Below are 16,738 nucleotides of genomic sequence, written 5' to 3' on the forward strand. Positions count from 1 at the left end.
GAAAGGACTGCCAATGGCCAAGGGGAACAATTGGAGCAGCAAAAGTAAATAACAATATTTTTGGATTAAAATCCATAGAATAAGTATCCAGGAGTCCACACTGATGTAAATAAAATAATTGAATAAATAAATAAAAGAAGGAGAAGGAGCAGCTCTTCCTTACAGAAGAATTCCAATTAATAAATGTTGAAGGACTGAGAGAAATAGAAAACTGCCGTTAGAACACCACAGTAATAACTGTTGTGGGCAAGATCCATGGATGAATGCTAAAATTACTGGGCAAAAGTTTGAGGAGAAACAGGATATTTGCATGGTCTCAAAGTATCCCCTCAAGATATTTAATTACAGAGGGATAAAGAATAACTTGATAGCAGAGAAACCTGGCAGACACCACGTTAACCAAGTGGTCAAGGTTAACATCACCAGTAAAGACATACAACATCACATCCCCCCTGATATCATGAACTGAGGAGGACGCATCGTCTCTGTGGTATGCTTCCCAATAATCCATGACCTCGTTCACATCTTGAGGGAACATCAGACAAACTCAAGTGAGAGGCATTCTCCAAACTAACTTACTAGTACTCTTCAAAAGTGTTAAAGTCATGAAAAACGAGGAAAGACAGGGGCACTCTCACAGATTAGACAGACGCATCAACAAAGGCAGTGTGGGATCCGGGACTGGATTCTGAACAGAGAAAAGTATGCTAGTGGGAAAACCAGTGAACTCCAGATGAAGTCTGTACTTGAGTTAATAGTGTTGTGTTTATGTTCATTTCTTAATTCTGATAATTGTACTATGGTTATACAGATGCTAACATTAGGGGAAGATGGGTGAAGGTTATACTATATTATTTTTGCAACTTTTCAATATGTCTAAAATTATTATTATTTGAGTGTGTGTGTGAGGAAGATCAGCCCTGAGCTAACATCTGCCAATCCTCCTCTTTTTGCTGAGGAAGACTGGCCCTGGGCTAACATCCATGCTCATCTTCCTCCACTTTATATGGGATGCCGCCACAGCATGGCTTGACAAGTGGTGCATCGGTGCACTCCCGGGATCCAAACTCCGGGCCACCGAAGCGGAGTGTGTGCACTTTGCTGCGCCACCCGGGCCAGCCCCCTAAAATTATGTTTTTTAAGAAAGGAGAAGTCCTTTTTTTTTTTTTTTTGAGGAAGATTCACCCTGAGCTAACATCTGTTGCCAATCTTCCTCCTTTTTTCGTTTTTTCTACCCAAAGCCCCAGTAGACAGTTGTATGTCATAGTTGTGCATCCTTCTAGTTGCTCTACGTGGGATGCTGCCTCAGCATGGCTTGATGAGTGGTGAGTAGGTCTGCACCCAGGATCCAAACCAGCGAACCCCGGGCCACTGAAGCAGAATGTGCCAACTTAACTGCTACACCACTGGGATGGCCCCAGAAAGGAGAAGTCTTTGGGTTGATGTGCTTCGTTGTTCCTTATATTTTGACTTGGTTTAGCTTAATTTTTAGTGTCCAGACTTGGGTAGTAGATTAGTGGAAAAAATGTGGGCCACCCCCAAAACAAAATTGTGTTATCTGATGTGTCCATTCTGTTGCTTAGAGGGCTGCCCGAACAGTTCTGTTTATCCTCCGCATCGTGAGTGTGGCTTCCACATGAGTTGCAGAGTAGTTGCTGCATTAAACTGCATGGACTTTGTATTCAGGATGATGTGAATTAAATCCCATCTCTGCTGGTTAGAAAGCTGTGTGATCTTGACCAAGTTCCTGAGCCTCTCTAGGTCCCTGTCCTGATTGTTAAAACAGATAACAATACCTACATGTAGAGTTGAGATGGGAATTAGAGGTAAGGTATGTAAATACTTCCCAAATGGTATACACTGAGTACCTGGTGTGTATTATTGTTATTGTTAATTGTTGTTGTTATTATTACAATTATTATGCATTGGCTAGGTCTAGGTGCCACAATTGCATGAGGAAGTACAGCCATGATTAACAAGTCTAAAACCTAGAAACGTTCAAAACAACTTCTTTGAAAGGCAGGAAGGCCAGTATTAGGATCTTTGGGGAGAGCAGGGGGAAAGTGAGTCTTGAATAATTGGAAAAATGGGCTCAAAGACACAAAGACATCTTGATATGGGAGTTTTAAGCAGAGATTAATTGACCAGTGGTGTTTTTTTTTACCAGCTCGTGTCCTTTTACTCAGTGGAAAATAAAACCAATGAATTATTTGGTTAGAAAGCTAATCACCAGAGAAAATCAAGTTAGTTAGAAAAGCTGAAGTGGGGCTTACCTCTGCTGTGGGAGGTAGGGTTTGCCTAAAACTCTTCACGACTTGATTGACAGTAAACCATTATGGAGTATCAAATATTGAGCATCTTACATGTGGAACAGCATATGATTGACAAGATGTCTCATGCCACAGATGCTCTGAAAGTGGTGAGGACCAAGTCAGTGAATGGTGACTATCTTTTGCTATTTTATTGGCAAGTGCCCAGAATTTCCATTATTTTAAAAACTTGACGTAGGGAGGGCAGATTGAATACTGGTGAATAAAAATCTCCTTGAGTTCCACCACATTCATCTTTTGAAGAATTCATATCATCTTAGTTGCCCATGATTAGGGAAAAGGTGAGTGGCGGTCCCCTCATTTTGCTGATAGAGAAAGCTGGGACTAAACGTTTAGAAGTATTGGGAAAAATAATTCCAGAAGAAAAAGGTAGTACTTGGCTTCAGTCCAGGTATTTTTTCTTAAATCCAGCATATTCTTTCTACCTCTTCTGCTCAGGTGTTTGGGTAACTTCTCTTTATAAAGGTGAAGTTTTGAAATAATGAGCTGGATTTCCTATTTCTAGTTTCTATCGCTATGCTTTGAGATGTCCATTATTCTGGATTTCCCTTCTTGTTCTTCCACCCTTTCCCCTTTCCCAAACTCAGTAGGGAAGTCACCCCCAGTGCCTTAGAACTGAGGAAGTACCCCACCCCCATCCCAGCCAGAGGAGGAATTATACCAGGACGTGGTTGGAGGTGCTTGATGTATAGTCTGCAGGAGATGGGCCCAGTGCTTTTACTTGTAACTTCCCTATTTCTAAGCATCTGTTTAACCCACTTACATCAGTGTCATTGACTTTTCTAACTCAAGGACCGTTCTGACTCACAGTCAAAGACAACAAATTCATGTTGGAAATCCACACATCTGGGGTGATCTCCTCAAGCACCCTCGTGTTAGGGCATTGTGTGTCATGTGGCCAGTGGACATACTTTCTGATAGGATGACCTGGGAGATCATGGATGCAAGGACATGCTGAACCCCAGTGCCTCCTTCCTCCAAATGCAATTACAGCCCTGAGGTTTTTATGTTGTTAGCCAGAAAGAACTAGTGAGCCTATCAGGGAGTTTAGTAATAATGGGAAAAGACCTTTTCTATGTTAAAGCAATTTGCTTTTTCTGGAGGCACCTTAGGGGATAACCTGGAATGGAGTAAAAACAGGCCCAGTGATTTGAGGTTTCATTCTGGGGATGGTGCCAGGAAGCCAGACAGCATTGTGTTCCACCAACTGGTCCTGCCATTGAAAGGCTGCTTCCTGCTCCTGGGGACAAATGCTTCACAGATGCTCATAACTAGGAATGAGAGTGGTACCTAAGATTTAGGGCAGCCTAGGACTGAAGAGAAGGTTGTACTGCTGCCTCAAGTCACTGGTCATGAGTTTGTCTGCTTAATGAGTCCTCTTTTTTCTTTAAGTCTCAGGGGTATTAAAAATCAGGACTGCTTGGATGCATGTTTTGGGAGGGGGTATGGACAAGTAAGTTGGCCTGATGGGAAAGGACTTTAGGCACTCAAGTTACAAGGAACACAGCACTGTCATCACAGCTTGGAAATTGGATACATTCTCTAGTGGTTCAGTTGTGGCCTAGGGTGTTAACAGTGACAGATTCGGGGACATTGTCATATTCCTTCAGCAGGAAGCAGAACTTGGTGTTTAACTAAAATGATTGCTTATAATTGACTCTGTCTACACCTTACCTCCCCTCCTGGGAAGTGACAGGATGCCTGATACAGACAGGTTGCAATCTGGAAGTCACTTAGTCAACTGGGATATCATAGTTTTAGTGAAGGGAGGAGCAAACACATGAACTGGTTATCTTGTTTGGGCCAAAAGGCAGACGTAAGAATGAGTGGGCTGGGAAAATTCATTTTATCCCAATTTGAGTTAGGAAAGAACAGGAGGCTATCCAAGGTCTTCCTCCTGGTGGTAGGAACCTCCTGGGCTTCATTCAGTTGAGGACAGAACTTAATTAGGAAGATAAGGTTTAAGTACCATCATTGGAGAGAAGCACTCACTGGACGCTTCCAGCAGGCAAGAACATCAGAGCTGAATGGAGACCAGCAGGTTTGGAAGTTTCAAAATAGCTTTGAAAACAATTTTTAAGTCAAACTGGGAAGAAGACTAGACTGTAGCTATGATGTATAACTTGGGGAAATAAAAGCAGTACAGGTTAGGAAAGGACAACCTGAAGAGGACTTTTCTTCTTTCTCACGTGTGCTCCAGCAGATGTCCTTCAGAGGTTAAGCTGTACGTTATATCCGTGGAGGGTAACGATGAGGAGGGTCTCAGTCAGCTTGGGCTGCTATAAGGACACACCATAGACTGGGTAGCTTAAACAGGACATTTATTTCTCACAGTTCTAGAGGCTGGAAAGTCCAAGATCAAGGTGCTGACAGATCTGGCCCCTGGTGAGGACTCTCTTCCTGGCTTGCAGACAGTTGCCTTCTCCCTGTGTCCTCACATGTGGAGAGAGAGAGAGAGAAAAAGAGAGAGAGAGAGAGAGAGAGAGAGAGCGCTTTGGTCTCTCCTCCTCTACTTATAAGGACACTAATGCCATCATGGGGACCCCACCCTCTCGACTTCTTCTAAACCTTATTACCTTCCAAAGTCCTCACCTCTAAATACCATTACATTTGGGGTTAGAGCTTCAACAGGTGAATTGGGGGGTGGGGGGGAAGGGCACAAACATTTAGTCTATAACAAGGCGTGAGAGTTCTAGTTGTCTATTGCTGTGTAACAAGTCTCTCCCAACTCAATGGCTTAAAACAACACAATTTTATTGTCTATCAGGATTTCATGGGTCAGAAATTTGAGCAGGGCTCAGCTGGGTGATTCTTCTGCTCCACATGGTGTTGACTGGGCTCACTCACTGGTATTCAGCTGGCAGCTGGTCTGGTCTGGGGGGTCCAAGATTTCTTCATTTGTATGACTGCTGCCTTAAGGGTGGTGGCTGGAAGATGGGACTTGGGGGCCCCCCTCCCTCTGCATGTGGTTTCAGGGCGTCTCCACATGCCTATTTAGCAGGGTGTTTGGACACCTTTCATGGTCACTTTGGGTTCCAAGTATGGGTGGAACTACTTACCAAATGAACTATATGAAGACAGTAGATTTTGGGCAGTGGTGTTAACGTTTTGCGCATGTTGAGTTCAGGATGGCTGTGAGATGCTGAGGTCGAGATGTCCAGAGTATAGTTGCAAATATGGATCTGAAGCTTAATGAAGGGTTTAGGTCACAGATGGAGATTTTGGAGCCCATGAGGTCTCCACTACTTCAAAGCCCTGAGAATCGATTGCAGAGCTGAGGGAGATGTCGGGGGAAGAGGGAGAATCTCCCTCTGCCCTTTCCCTTAAGGTTCTTCTGGCTGGCCAAATAATCAACAAGACAAGTTAGCAGGAGAAAATAATACCAAGTTTAATAACATGTATACATGGGAGAAAGCAGGGACACTGCGTTTTTCAACACAATAGCAGAAATTCTCGTCTCAAATATCATTTTCAGCCAATGACAAAGGAGGATTTTGGGGGTGGGGGGAGTCAGTTACAGGAGATTACCACTAAAGCACAGTAAACAAGAGCAAGGTTTATTATGTAGCTCAAGGCCTCACCTTCCACATTGATAAGTCACTAGAAATGAGCTCATCCCCCTCTCTTCTCCAAACAGAGAGGGAGATACCTTTACAAATGGAGACTTCCCTTGTAAATGTAAATGATTGTGTGGCAACTCTTCGCAGGGCCATCCAGAGAATGTGGCCAGAGAGACAGAACTTCTGATAAGAGGGGCTTGTTGGTGCCTTTCCTATTGTAACATTTACCCTACGTTATCTTTACAGCCATCATGATAGATCTGTTCCAGGAAGGAGCCACCATGTCAAATTCTTTAGGCAGTTAGTGGGGGAGGTCAAATGTCCCTAGAGAAAACAACCAAGGTAAAGAGATAGATTTCAGGGTGGCCAAATCTTGATCTCCCACGGAGAGAATATAGAACAAGAGGAAAATCTGAAAGCTCAAGAACATCCGTATTTTAAAGGATGGTCCAGAGGGAGAAACCAGCAAAGGAGATTGAGCAGTAACATACAGAGCAGAAAGAATAAAATGAGGAGAGAGTGACATTCTGGAAACAAGGGTAGTTATAGACTTAATAAAGGGGAATTGGGCTACAGTTTCAAAGATCAAGGAGTAAGGAGGATTGGAGGACATTATTGCTCAGGTGCTAAGAGCTTTGTCACCAGGAAGACAGGGTCAAATCCTGTCCCTACCACTTGCTGGCTGTATGACTTTGAGCAGATTCCTTAACCTGTGCCTCAATTTCTTTAAATTGTAAAATGGGGATACTAATAGTCCTATGCCATAGGGTTGTTTAAATGAATTAGTCCACATTATCAACAGATGTAACTGATCTGTTTACTATTCCATGCTTTAAAGAATTTGAAAAGGTCCATGGGTCTGGCAACCAGGAGATCTTTGAGTTTAGAACAGTGTGGTGACAATGTTAAATTTATATGGCTTGACAGCAGCTCTTACTAGTGGTAAATTCCATTGTAACAAGCTTGAAGGAATCCCATAATTTCCATTTACGATTGCATTTTGGTATCCTAATGTACTTTAAAATAAACAGCAATAAATGTTTTTACGACTTCTATTGCATTTTCTGTTTGCAATACTGTTTTTTTCTTTAGGTGAACATTAAGGGTTGCATGGATGGAGAGTAGGGGCTGGAACACAAGGGTCCTAGGATGGCCCCCATCTGTTTTTGTAAATAAAGTTTTATTGGAACAGAGCTACTTCTGTTCAGTTATGTATTGTCTGTGGCTGCTCTCATGTTCCAGTAGCAGAGTCGAGTAGCTCTGACAGAGGCCATATGGACCACAAAGCCTAACATATTTACTATGTGGTCCTTTACAGAAAAAAATGGTGCTTCTGCTTTCTTAGGCTTCCTGTTTCTGCTTCTGTTTCTTACAGTGTTTCTTCTCCTGGCTTTTACTTCTATTTTGCTCATCCTGAGAGGCTAGAATGCAAAGACAGTTACGGCTGAAGGAGTAAAAAACACTACATGGACCAATGAAGATTTTCTTACGTAGATTGCCTTCCAAACGGACACTAACTTTGGAGTGTACCTGATCTAGATATGGTTGTTGTTGCCATTGTGTCATAGATTTTATTGAACCTGGAGTGGAAACTATTGTTACTGTAGCTAAGTCACTAGGCCTGGCTCTCACTTCACTGTCCAGATCACTGTTAGGCTGCATTCATTCAGATGGCATTCTTTTCACCAGCAGAGGCCGAAGGGCCTAGAAATGGCATAAATTGGCTACATAATGCAGGGACTGAGTTACTCTGGGGCTTTGTTCGGGTGAGGTGTGAGAATCAGGCCATCTTTTCAGGGCCATGATGGGAACTGGTCAGATTTTGAATCTGGTTACTCAGAGGGGAAAAACAATCTCCTGTTTGGGAAGGTGCATTCATTCTTGTTTAAAGCCCCATTGGTTATTTGACACATTTCTCTGGGCTACAGATTATTCTGGTTTAGGGCCCCAAGGGTTTTGAGAGAGGTAACAGGGAGGTGTGTAACTTATTCTGTAATCATAGGTTGAATAAATTTCAACAGAAGCCCCACATTTGGAGATAACTAAGTATTATATATTGTTTACTTTTGGGAGCCTTTCTTTTTTTTTTTTTGGTGTCAGCAGCTACCAAATTAAAAATCAATCTACTTAGTCACATATCACCATCTCACACCCACTTCTTTTCCCCAAACAAGGCAAAATTAGAAAGTACAAAAGAAATGCACCATTTCTACAATGGGGTGGAGAAAATGATCTCTTAGTGCAGCTGGGCCTTGCAAATTAAAAAGAAGAAAATATCTGTAGGCAACGTTCTCATCCTTTAGGTTCAGAGAACGTGGACGTGAGAGCTGAAGGATCTTAGGGTCCTGGACTCTGCTACTCCTGCCCCCAAGGTCACAGGTGAGGGAATCAGGGTCTAGAGGGTTCAGCCCTCTCTCTCTGTTTTCACCCCTTTTGTGTAGCCTCCTTCTGCTCCTCCTCTTTTTCTTCAAGCTGCTGTCAATCAAAATGCATTTGTTGTAAGAAACGGCTTGGAAAGTGGTCAGGCCAGATTATCACTAGTGACAACCCTGTTCAGTTGGGCCGTCTCACAGGGACTTTGCAGGTTACCAGGGCTCAAGCCTAAGGCAGAAGGGAAGGATTTTAAACCATAGAGGACAGTTTCTAGGGGAGGGTTAGAGAGGCTGTCTTAGTTCCGGTTCCCAAAGAAGCAGATCCTGAGATGAAAATTCCAGTCTTAGAAGGAAGTGTTCCCAGGAAGAGACTCGTAGGAGAGCAGGGGTTGGGACAGGGAAGAGAAGGAGCCCTGCAAGTGTGGAAGTCGGCACAGTCGTGCAGAGGGGAACTTGGGCTCGGGCCACAGAGGAGCCCTGGAGCAGTGGAGGTCGTGCCTGAGTGTTGTCCTGGCCAAGGGGCGAGGGAGCAGAGGTGATTGTCCTCCCACACCTGTCAGTTATTGGTTAAGAGCTGCCCCGCTGTGGGGCGGGGGGAGTGGGGAGGCACTTCTCCACCCTGCAGTGGATTCAGTGAGCTGAGGGCAGCCTTCCTAAAAAGAAGCGGACTGCTGTATACCGAAAGGGACAGGCACCCGAGGGGACCTGGGCGGAGCCCTGACAGTGTCTCTGCAGACACCTTCCTGATCCCTTCAAGTCAGGCTGAGGGAGGCATCCTTGGGTTCATCCCTCTCCCCAAGCTTAGTAGGTAGAGTCGATGGTTGAATCTTAGCTTCCTTAGTCTTTGGAATTTTTATTCTAAATGACAGTTGAGGAAATGATGGTTTCAGCTACAGTAAACAGCCACAAATTCAAATATTCGGTTGGCAGGCTTTCCTCTCTGCCTCTCTCAGGGAATATCAGTCTCCAGTAAGGAAACAGACTTAAAAAATAGCATATATTCCAAGTAGCAATTGAAAGGAAAGTAACAATGCAGTAAATGTTCTGAGCCTCATGTCTAAGCACCAAGCCACCACATCATGGTTATATTTTCTCACAGGTGTCTAATCTGTCTGTACCTACAGTAACAGCAGGAGCTGTTGGTGTAGACCACACTCGACTTCACTGCCCGACCCTAACTCCAAAAGGCAGAATGAAATAAGGGAGGAGAACTCTCTGTCCCTGTGGAGGAGAGGCAGGTGGGGTGGGGAGTGAGAGAGGAAGAGAATGACAAGGTGGGCTCCCCGAGAGGGGCCACTGCACCAACCTAGGAGCCTCCCTTAGTGAACACGAGGAAAATGGGAGCAGCTGGGGTTTATGGAGCCTGCACTGTGCTCCAAGCTCTGTTCTAAGGGCTTCTTAGTGAAGTAACCCATTTAAACCTCACAGTGATGCTGTAAGTGAGGAAGCAGGAACTTGCTGGAGGTCACACCACTAGTAAGTGGCAGAGCTGGGATTCGAACCTGGGCCTGCTGGCTCCTGAGCTGGACTGCAGTGCTCAGCTGGATTTGGCATCTATTATGTATGCAGTTCTTCCTCTTGAGACTAAATTATGTGAAATCCACCTTTATCCTCTGAGTAGAGCTACCTTGCTTTCTTCTTTTATTTTAACTGATTTTTAATTATTCATCTAATTCACCAGTATATGTGAAAAGTCTAAGTTAAAGCATCACAGATGAGAGATCAGGAAAGTCACAGTTTCCTTTGACCAGCACCCCTGAACTCCTGTTCTCTCCCTGTTACCACCCTCGCTGGGGTAGTTTAGTGTGTATCATTTCAGGTCTTTAGAAGTACATTTAGATGCTTATTCTGTATTCTTTGAAAATATATGGTAGTGTTTTTACTTTTTATTTAAAGGAGAAAACATATTAATTGTATGATACCATAGTTCAAAGGTTCCCAAACATTCTTGGTTTATGGCTCCCTTAGTATCTTAATAATTATCTCCTGGGGCCCTGGGTCAAAAGAATATCTAACAGTTCCATCTAATAAGAGTTAGACCCAAGCAAGTTAATGAGTGTTTATGTCCTTTCCATCTAATAAGAGTTAGACCCAAGCAAGTTAATGAGTGTTTATGTCCTGACATAGCCATTATGGCCTTAGTAGCCGTTTGAAACATTACACACATGAAAATAGTATTTTCAGCTCGTTGTTAACCACAATTACTTGCTAAGGGGAGGTGTGTGCCTGTTGGGCGTCCCACGGCTTCTCAGACCCTGGGATCGGATCAGACACTGCCACACCCATTGCCTGTTCCACACCTGTTTTTGCGAGGTGCTTGCTTTTCATCACAGCAACCACTAGAAACCTAGCTTTGCAAAAAGTATGACATCAGAAGGAATATCGCATGACCTAACATTGGAACCGTGAACGTCCTCCAGCTCATGCTTCTCCCGGTGTCTGACAGTGGTCTAGTCTCGCTGTTTCCCTGGGGCACTTCAGTGCGTGATGTGGGAACTAACTGCAGCCATCATCATACATTTTGCAGCTCCCCTTTTTTATCCCACAGCGTGCCTTGGAGATCTAACCGTGTTACACATGAAGATCTACCTCATATAAGACACTGCTGCAGAATCATCCAGAATGTGAACTGACCACAGTTTGCTTACCATTTTCCTGATGATGACCATTAATGTTATTTCTAGTATTTTATAATTTTATATAATATCGCAATAGAAATCCTGTTGCATTCCTCTTTGTTTACGTGGGCAAATTAGATAATAAAGGAATTGCTGGGACATAGACCAGTCAGGTTTTTAAATGTTAATACATCCTAACGGGTTGAGCGTCATACTCTTTGAAGAAATGATTTCGTATAGCCCATTGAAACCTGGTTACTACTGGCTCATTTTCCTCAGGGCTCTATACCCCATAACTATCCCACTGGGGAAGAATGGCTGTCCTAGAGAAGCATGTCGTGATCACACTGTGGATGTAGGTAATTGAGACGCTCGAGGTCTGGGAGGCAAGAGCAGGATGTGAATAGGCCGAGAGGGGAAGGAAAGTCGGAACGGATCACAAACTGCAGGAGTATTTCATAGGACAACGAGGAGGCCAGTTCATGTAGGGGAGACAATTGATTTAGGGCACAGATGGTAAATACCTTGCAGCCATGACATAAATATTTCCTACCCCTCCATACAGACACAGCCAGTCCCTCAAGACGTGGCAGACACAGCCAGTCCATCAAGACGTGGCAGGCACTGCCAGTCCATCAAGACGTGGCAGGCACAGCCAGCCCCTCTTGGCTCTCATTCCCACCGAGCCTTCACCCAGTCTTGGAATCCTCCTCACAGCCCTGGGAGAGGGCCCCTGACTAACTGGTGTGGGCACACAAATGAAACTCACCTGTCATCCCTGGAGGCAGAGAGAAGGTGGAGAGGTAGGTTGAAGTTAGGTAGAGAAGGCTAAGGAGTTCAAAGGATGCCAAGCAAAGAGAATTTGGAAAACATATTTATATTTCAGACTTTATTGGGAAGAGGACTGGTGGTCCTCCTCTGTGAGACAATAACAATAGGCATTGATCTCTGGCTGCTGTTATTTGTTTTCTCCCCTTAGTTCTAAATTATCCTATTTATTTATTTCTAGAAAAGTAATTTCATCACCAGAGGCCCCTTTTATTATTCTCCTCCATGAGTCCCGTATATTGAAAGATATGGTCTCCCAATTAAACTGTACTTATTAAATAACAACAGCATCAGCAAACAAGCATTGATCATTTTTCACATGCCAGTGTCTTAACATTTGTTAACTTTTAACATCCTCACAAAAGCCCTACGAGGTAGGTACAATTACTATTCCCATTTTATCATTGTGGAAATTGAGATGCAGAGAGGTTAAACATTTTTCACAAGGTGGTATAGCTGGTAAGTGGTATAATCAGTATATTTTCCACTGTTTGATTATAACTGTGTAAAGACCAGGCATCGTTTCTGATTAGAAGGAATAACCAAAAGTAGAGTAGTGGTTTCCAGGGGCCAAGAGGAAGGGGAGACTGGGGAGTTATTGTTTAATAGGTGTAGAGTTTACATTTTACAAGATGAAAAGAGTTCTGGAGATGGATGGTGGTGATGGTAGCACACCGTTATGAATCTATTTATTCACTCAACTGTGCGCTTAAAAATTGTTAAGATGGTGAATTTCATGTTATCTGTATTTTACCACATTTAATAAAAATGGGGAAAAAAGGAGATAAGCAGGGTCCCCAAAATGAGTTGATATAATTTTGGCCAGAAGCAAAGAAATTGCTATTTTAGTTTGTGCAACATATCAGGGGTTAATGTATAGTTTTCTGTTAGATTCTCCATTGTGTTGAAATAGTTAAAAGACCCCCCATTCTTGTTTTCAAAGACTGAAGAGATCTGACACCCTGGATTGGAAACTACCGATTTGACCACTTAACTTTCATTTCCTGGGAAAAAGGGCACGTTCAGCGAGGAAAATAATACGTTTTAGAGCTAGCCGAGCCATCCAGATGCCACATGGCCAACGTCACGGGCCTGTGTTCTGGAATCGCACTGCACGCTGGCTTCCACATTTATTCACTGGGGACCTTAGGCGAGCTGTGTAACATCCTGAGCCCAGATTTCTCATCTGTAAATGGGATGGTGGTGACAGCCCGTGGAAACTCATGGAACAGCACCGGGCACTTAGTAGGCACTCAGCCAGTGCTAGTTCTTAAACTTTATGGTTATGCATTTACATCAAACAATGGGGATCAGACAGACCCTTGAGCTTACTGGATGACGCATATGAGACAGAGGAAGGTGTAAATGCTCCCCTGATGGTAAGTTACCCCCTCTCCTTTCCTCTCTGTATCAAGCAGGAAAGGGGGGCCCCATAAGTGAGGACTCCCTGACATCTTGATGGATACCTAGTGGCACCCCTCTTATCGTCTTTATAAACTTCAGTTGTATAAACACTTCCCGACTTCCCCTAAGCAGCTTCAGGGACATGATGGTTAGTGACATCAAAAGCTGCCTGGCTTTCTGCATGCTGAAGTGACCTTCACACGTGGTGTGGAGAGAGCTGGCCACTTGGGCCAGCATGGCATCTGCTTCAAACGCCTGTTAGTAACGCGATTCTGAGCTTCCCAGGTCTTAGGGCTTCTTTGTTTTGTGACGGAGCTAATTTTTCTTCTTGATGACCTCAGTCCTCTGAAATTAGATATTTCAAAATCATTTGTTCCTCCTGACTTTAGAGGAAGAAATGCCTCTCTGTGACGGGGCTAATGCTGGCTTGGCCCACCATTAATCTGAAAGGAGGCTGCCCAGAAGGGGAGCAGGGTGCTCATGCTGTCTTGGACTGTGACTCTTTGAGGTCATGGATGTCAAAGTCTTTAGCCATCTGCAGCTTGCTCAGAGCAATGGAGCTCAAAGAATCACCTAGGAGTCAACTGAAGCCTCTAGAACCTCCCGTTTCAGTGTGTGATCTCTCCCTTATGCTTCTCTTCCAGCAATGGTGTGACTCAACTACTCCTCAGTGTTGGTTCTCTGTAATTTATACCCTTGCCTGTGGTGTTATTATTGCCAAATTGTTCATGTTGATCTTCAGAGGGTGGAACCCTGAGGAATGTCTATGGGAACCAAAGTTGTACTTTGGAGAAAGAATATCTTTGTTAAATTCCTGTTAGTTATTAGGTATGCATCATATGGTCCAGCCATTTGACCCAGAATCTCTGCTTTTTTTCTCCCCAGCATTGGCTTGAACCTAACAAGTCCATCTTCAAGCAAATGAAATGTAAGTGTTGATCTGTGGGTTCACTTTTGTATGAAATGTCCAAAGATAGATTCTGTTTCTTGACAAAGTTTCTCCTGCCAAGGAGGAAATGGATGGAGTTGAAGATCTGTGGGAGGGTGGGGGCTTCTCTCTCCCGTGAGAGCTCTGTAACTTCTCTCTTATTTGCTGGCCTGGGTCCTCCTTACAGTCACTCTTCCTATAGCCTCCTGTGTCTCCCCCTCCCCATCATCTTACCCTCCTATTTCATTTTCAAAGAGGGGCAGTGGAATTAGATGGTTAAGTATCTGGTAACATAATCACCAGATGCCTGGTTCCTTTCGATTGTGGGAGTTGATACAGTAAATGGTTCAAGGTGGGAGGTACAGTCTTGAGGGGATGAGTGAAGTAGGTATATTTCAAAACTAGAATCTTGCTGGTCACTTTACTAAAGATTGCGTCATTCTTTTCCGTCCCTCAAACTCCCTAAAATAAATATATTTTCTGGGTAATCGTTTTCAAGCTCTGGTGTTTTGAACTGCCTATTTTTTCCTGATGAGCTCTTGGTGAAGTCGGCCTGGGAAACATCTCCCTAAAATATGTGGTCATCCCCTTGGGGCATTGTGAGGAGGGTGTTGACTGGTGGCCCTGAGCGGCATGATGTTTTGCCCTGGTCACCATGCCAGGCTGTAGTCAACCTGTGTTTGTTTCTGGATTGGAGGAGAGCTCCTGAAATGCACCTCAGAAATTCACTGCCTGCCCTGAAATCCATCTATCCCTCATGTCGACTTTCCCAGGGTTCTGAAAAATAGGTGATAAATGAGTTTCTCATCAGAGATCAGGTTAGAGCATATTATGTCACTTTTCATTCAAGGGACTCTTCTTTTTCAAATATGAAGAAATTATTTCTGGACAGGCTTTTTAAGTGGGAGAAGGAAGAAACTGAACATGGATGGCAAGCTAGCAACCAACTTATCTATCCCTAAACTTTCTTCTTTTCTCTCCTCCCCCTCCCTTTCCCTCTTTCCCTCTGTCCCTCCTCCCTCCCTCCTCTGTCCCCTCCTACTCCTCCCCCTTCCTTCCCCCACCCCTCAAGAGCAGACTCTATCTGGCCAGTGCGGGGAAGTCAACGGGTTGTTCTGGGGCAGGCTAACCCAGGGCTGCTGTAGGCTATGGGTGCTGCAGGGAGAGGGCGGAAAGATGTGTGAGGTGAAAACAGGGGCAGCATTGCACATGGGAGGTCCAGAGAGGTCAGGCTCTTGGGGTGAGGCTGGAATAGCATAGGGACAAGCATCCAAGAAGAAGTAGCAGGACAGAGGTCTCAGGAGGCTCTGTGTAGAACGATATGCAGGATGAGAATGGATGAACATGCCTGAGAAAAAATAGCTGGTGCCTAGCTTTATCCCTTGACTACCAAGTTTTTATTTTTTTGTCTATATATTTAGAAATATCTGGGCAATTTTCCAGTAAACTTATGTATAGTAAATGGTTCTTTGACTTTGGTTCTTAAATGTCATGGACTTTTTTTTTTAGGCCACACGCATTTTTGAAATATAAACTTATCTTGAAACCAAGATGCATTTCAATACTTAATAGAAGAAAAAATTTAAAATTTGTGGAGAATTTCCTTCTTAAGAGCTTTGCCTCTACAATTAGTAAATCTGAACAACCAATGTAAATTTCATAATGTTTTGTGAAAGTGGCTTCAAGATTGACCCATGACCCCTGGCCAATTTCAATCTAGTGACAAATGGAATCTGAATCTGGAAAAAAGAATTGTACTGGATTCAGTCTCTAAACCAGACATGGTGACTCACTGATTGCAAGAACTGGCAAGGGTCTTACCCATCACTCAGTCCCCTGTTGTTAACGGCATTCATGAACAAAAATTATGTAATTTTCTCAAGATCACAAGCCTAGTTTTGTTGTTGTTTTTAAGGATGTCTTTTATTATCAAGAATTTCTGTGTTCTTGTACATGTGTCCTGGAAATATTAACTTTAATTTAAAGTACAAAAAATAAATAAATAAATAAGCTAGGGCTTATATATTGTTAACCCAGAGAAACTGGGTCCAACCCCTGGGATTCATCAGTGAATTTACCTAAAGTATGTGGTTACAGAACCCCAGACAGCTTCCTCCTTGGTATGGGGATGTCTTTTATACTCTGACTGCCTTTGAGTAGGCAAGGAAGGTGTAATTCCTTGGAGGAACATTTCTCCGGTTCCCGTCTCACTCGCCAGTGATGACTGACTTTCAGGTCCTTTGTACGACTTTATTAGGATCCCTCTGTCTAGAGGTGTTCCCAGGAATGGTGTTTCCCAGGGTTAGCTGAAGACCAGCTGTCCTGATTAACAAACTCTGTACAAAGGCATTATTATTTCTATCTAGTATTTTTTTAAATAGTTTTTTTACAGTCACGTGCTGCATAACAACGTTTTGGTCAGTGACGGACAGCATATGAGATGATGGTCCCTTAAGATTAGTACCATATAGCCTGGGTGTGTAGTAAGCTAGACCATCTAGGTTTGTGTAAGTACTCTATGATGTTTGCACAACGACAGAATCACCTAACAACACATTTCTCAGAACATATCACTATCATTAAGGGACAAAGGACTGTAGTATCATGTCCGTGGCGTTTCCAAAAGTTCAGAAAAGTTAAAAATTAAAACCAAAACGATTTCCTTTCTCCTCCCTGTTATATCTCCAAGCCCACTCCA

General features: G+C 43.6%; 1 protein-coding gene across 1 annotated transcript in view; it reads left to right on the forward strand.

Annotated features, from left to right (window-relative positions):
- FRMD3 (FERM domain containing 3) overlaps positions 1-16,738 on the forward strand; it is a 275,763-nt gene that overhangs the window by 135,251 nt on the left and 123,774 nt on the right. The window contains exon 3 of the mRNA XM_058565583.1: positions 13,998-14,040. Within this exon, the coding sequence (XP_058421566.1) occupies positions 13,998-14,040 (43 nt within the window). The remainder of the gene's footprint in view (positions 1-13,997; positions 14,041-16,738) is intronic.

The sequence above is a fragment of the Diceros bicornis genome, chromosome 22, assembly GCF_020826845.1.
Source record: "Diceros bicornis minor isolate mBicDic1 chromosome 22, mDicBic1.mat.cur, whole genome shotgun sequence".
NCBI lineage: Eukaryota > Metazoa > Chordata > Mammalia > Perissodactyla > Rhinocerotidae > Diceros > Diceros bicornis.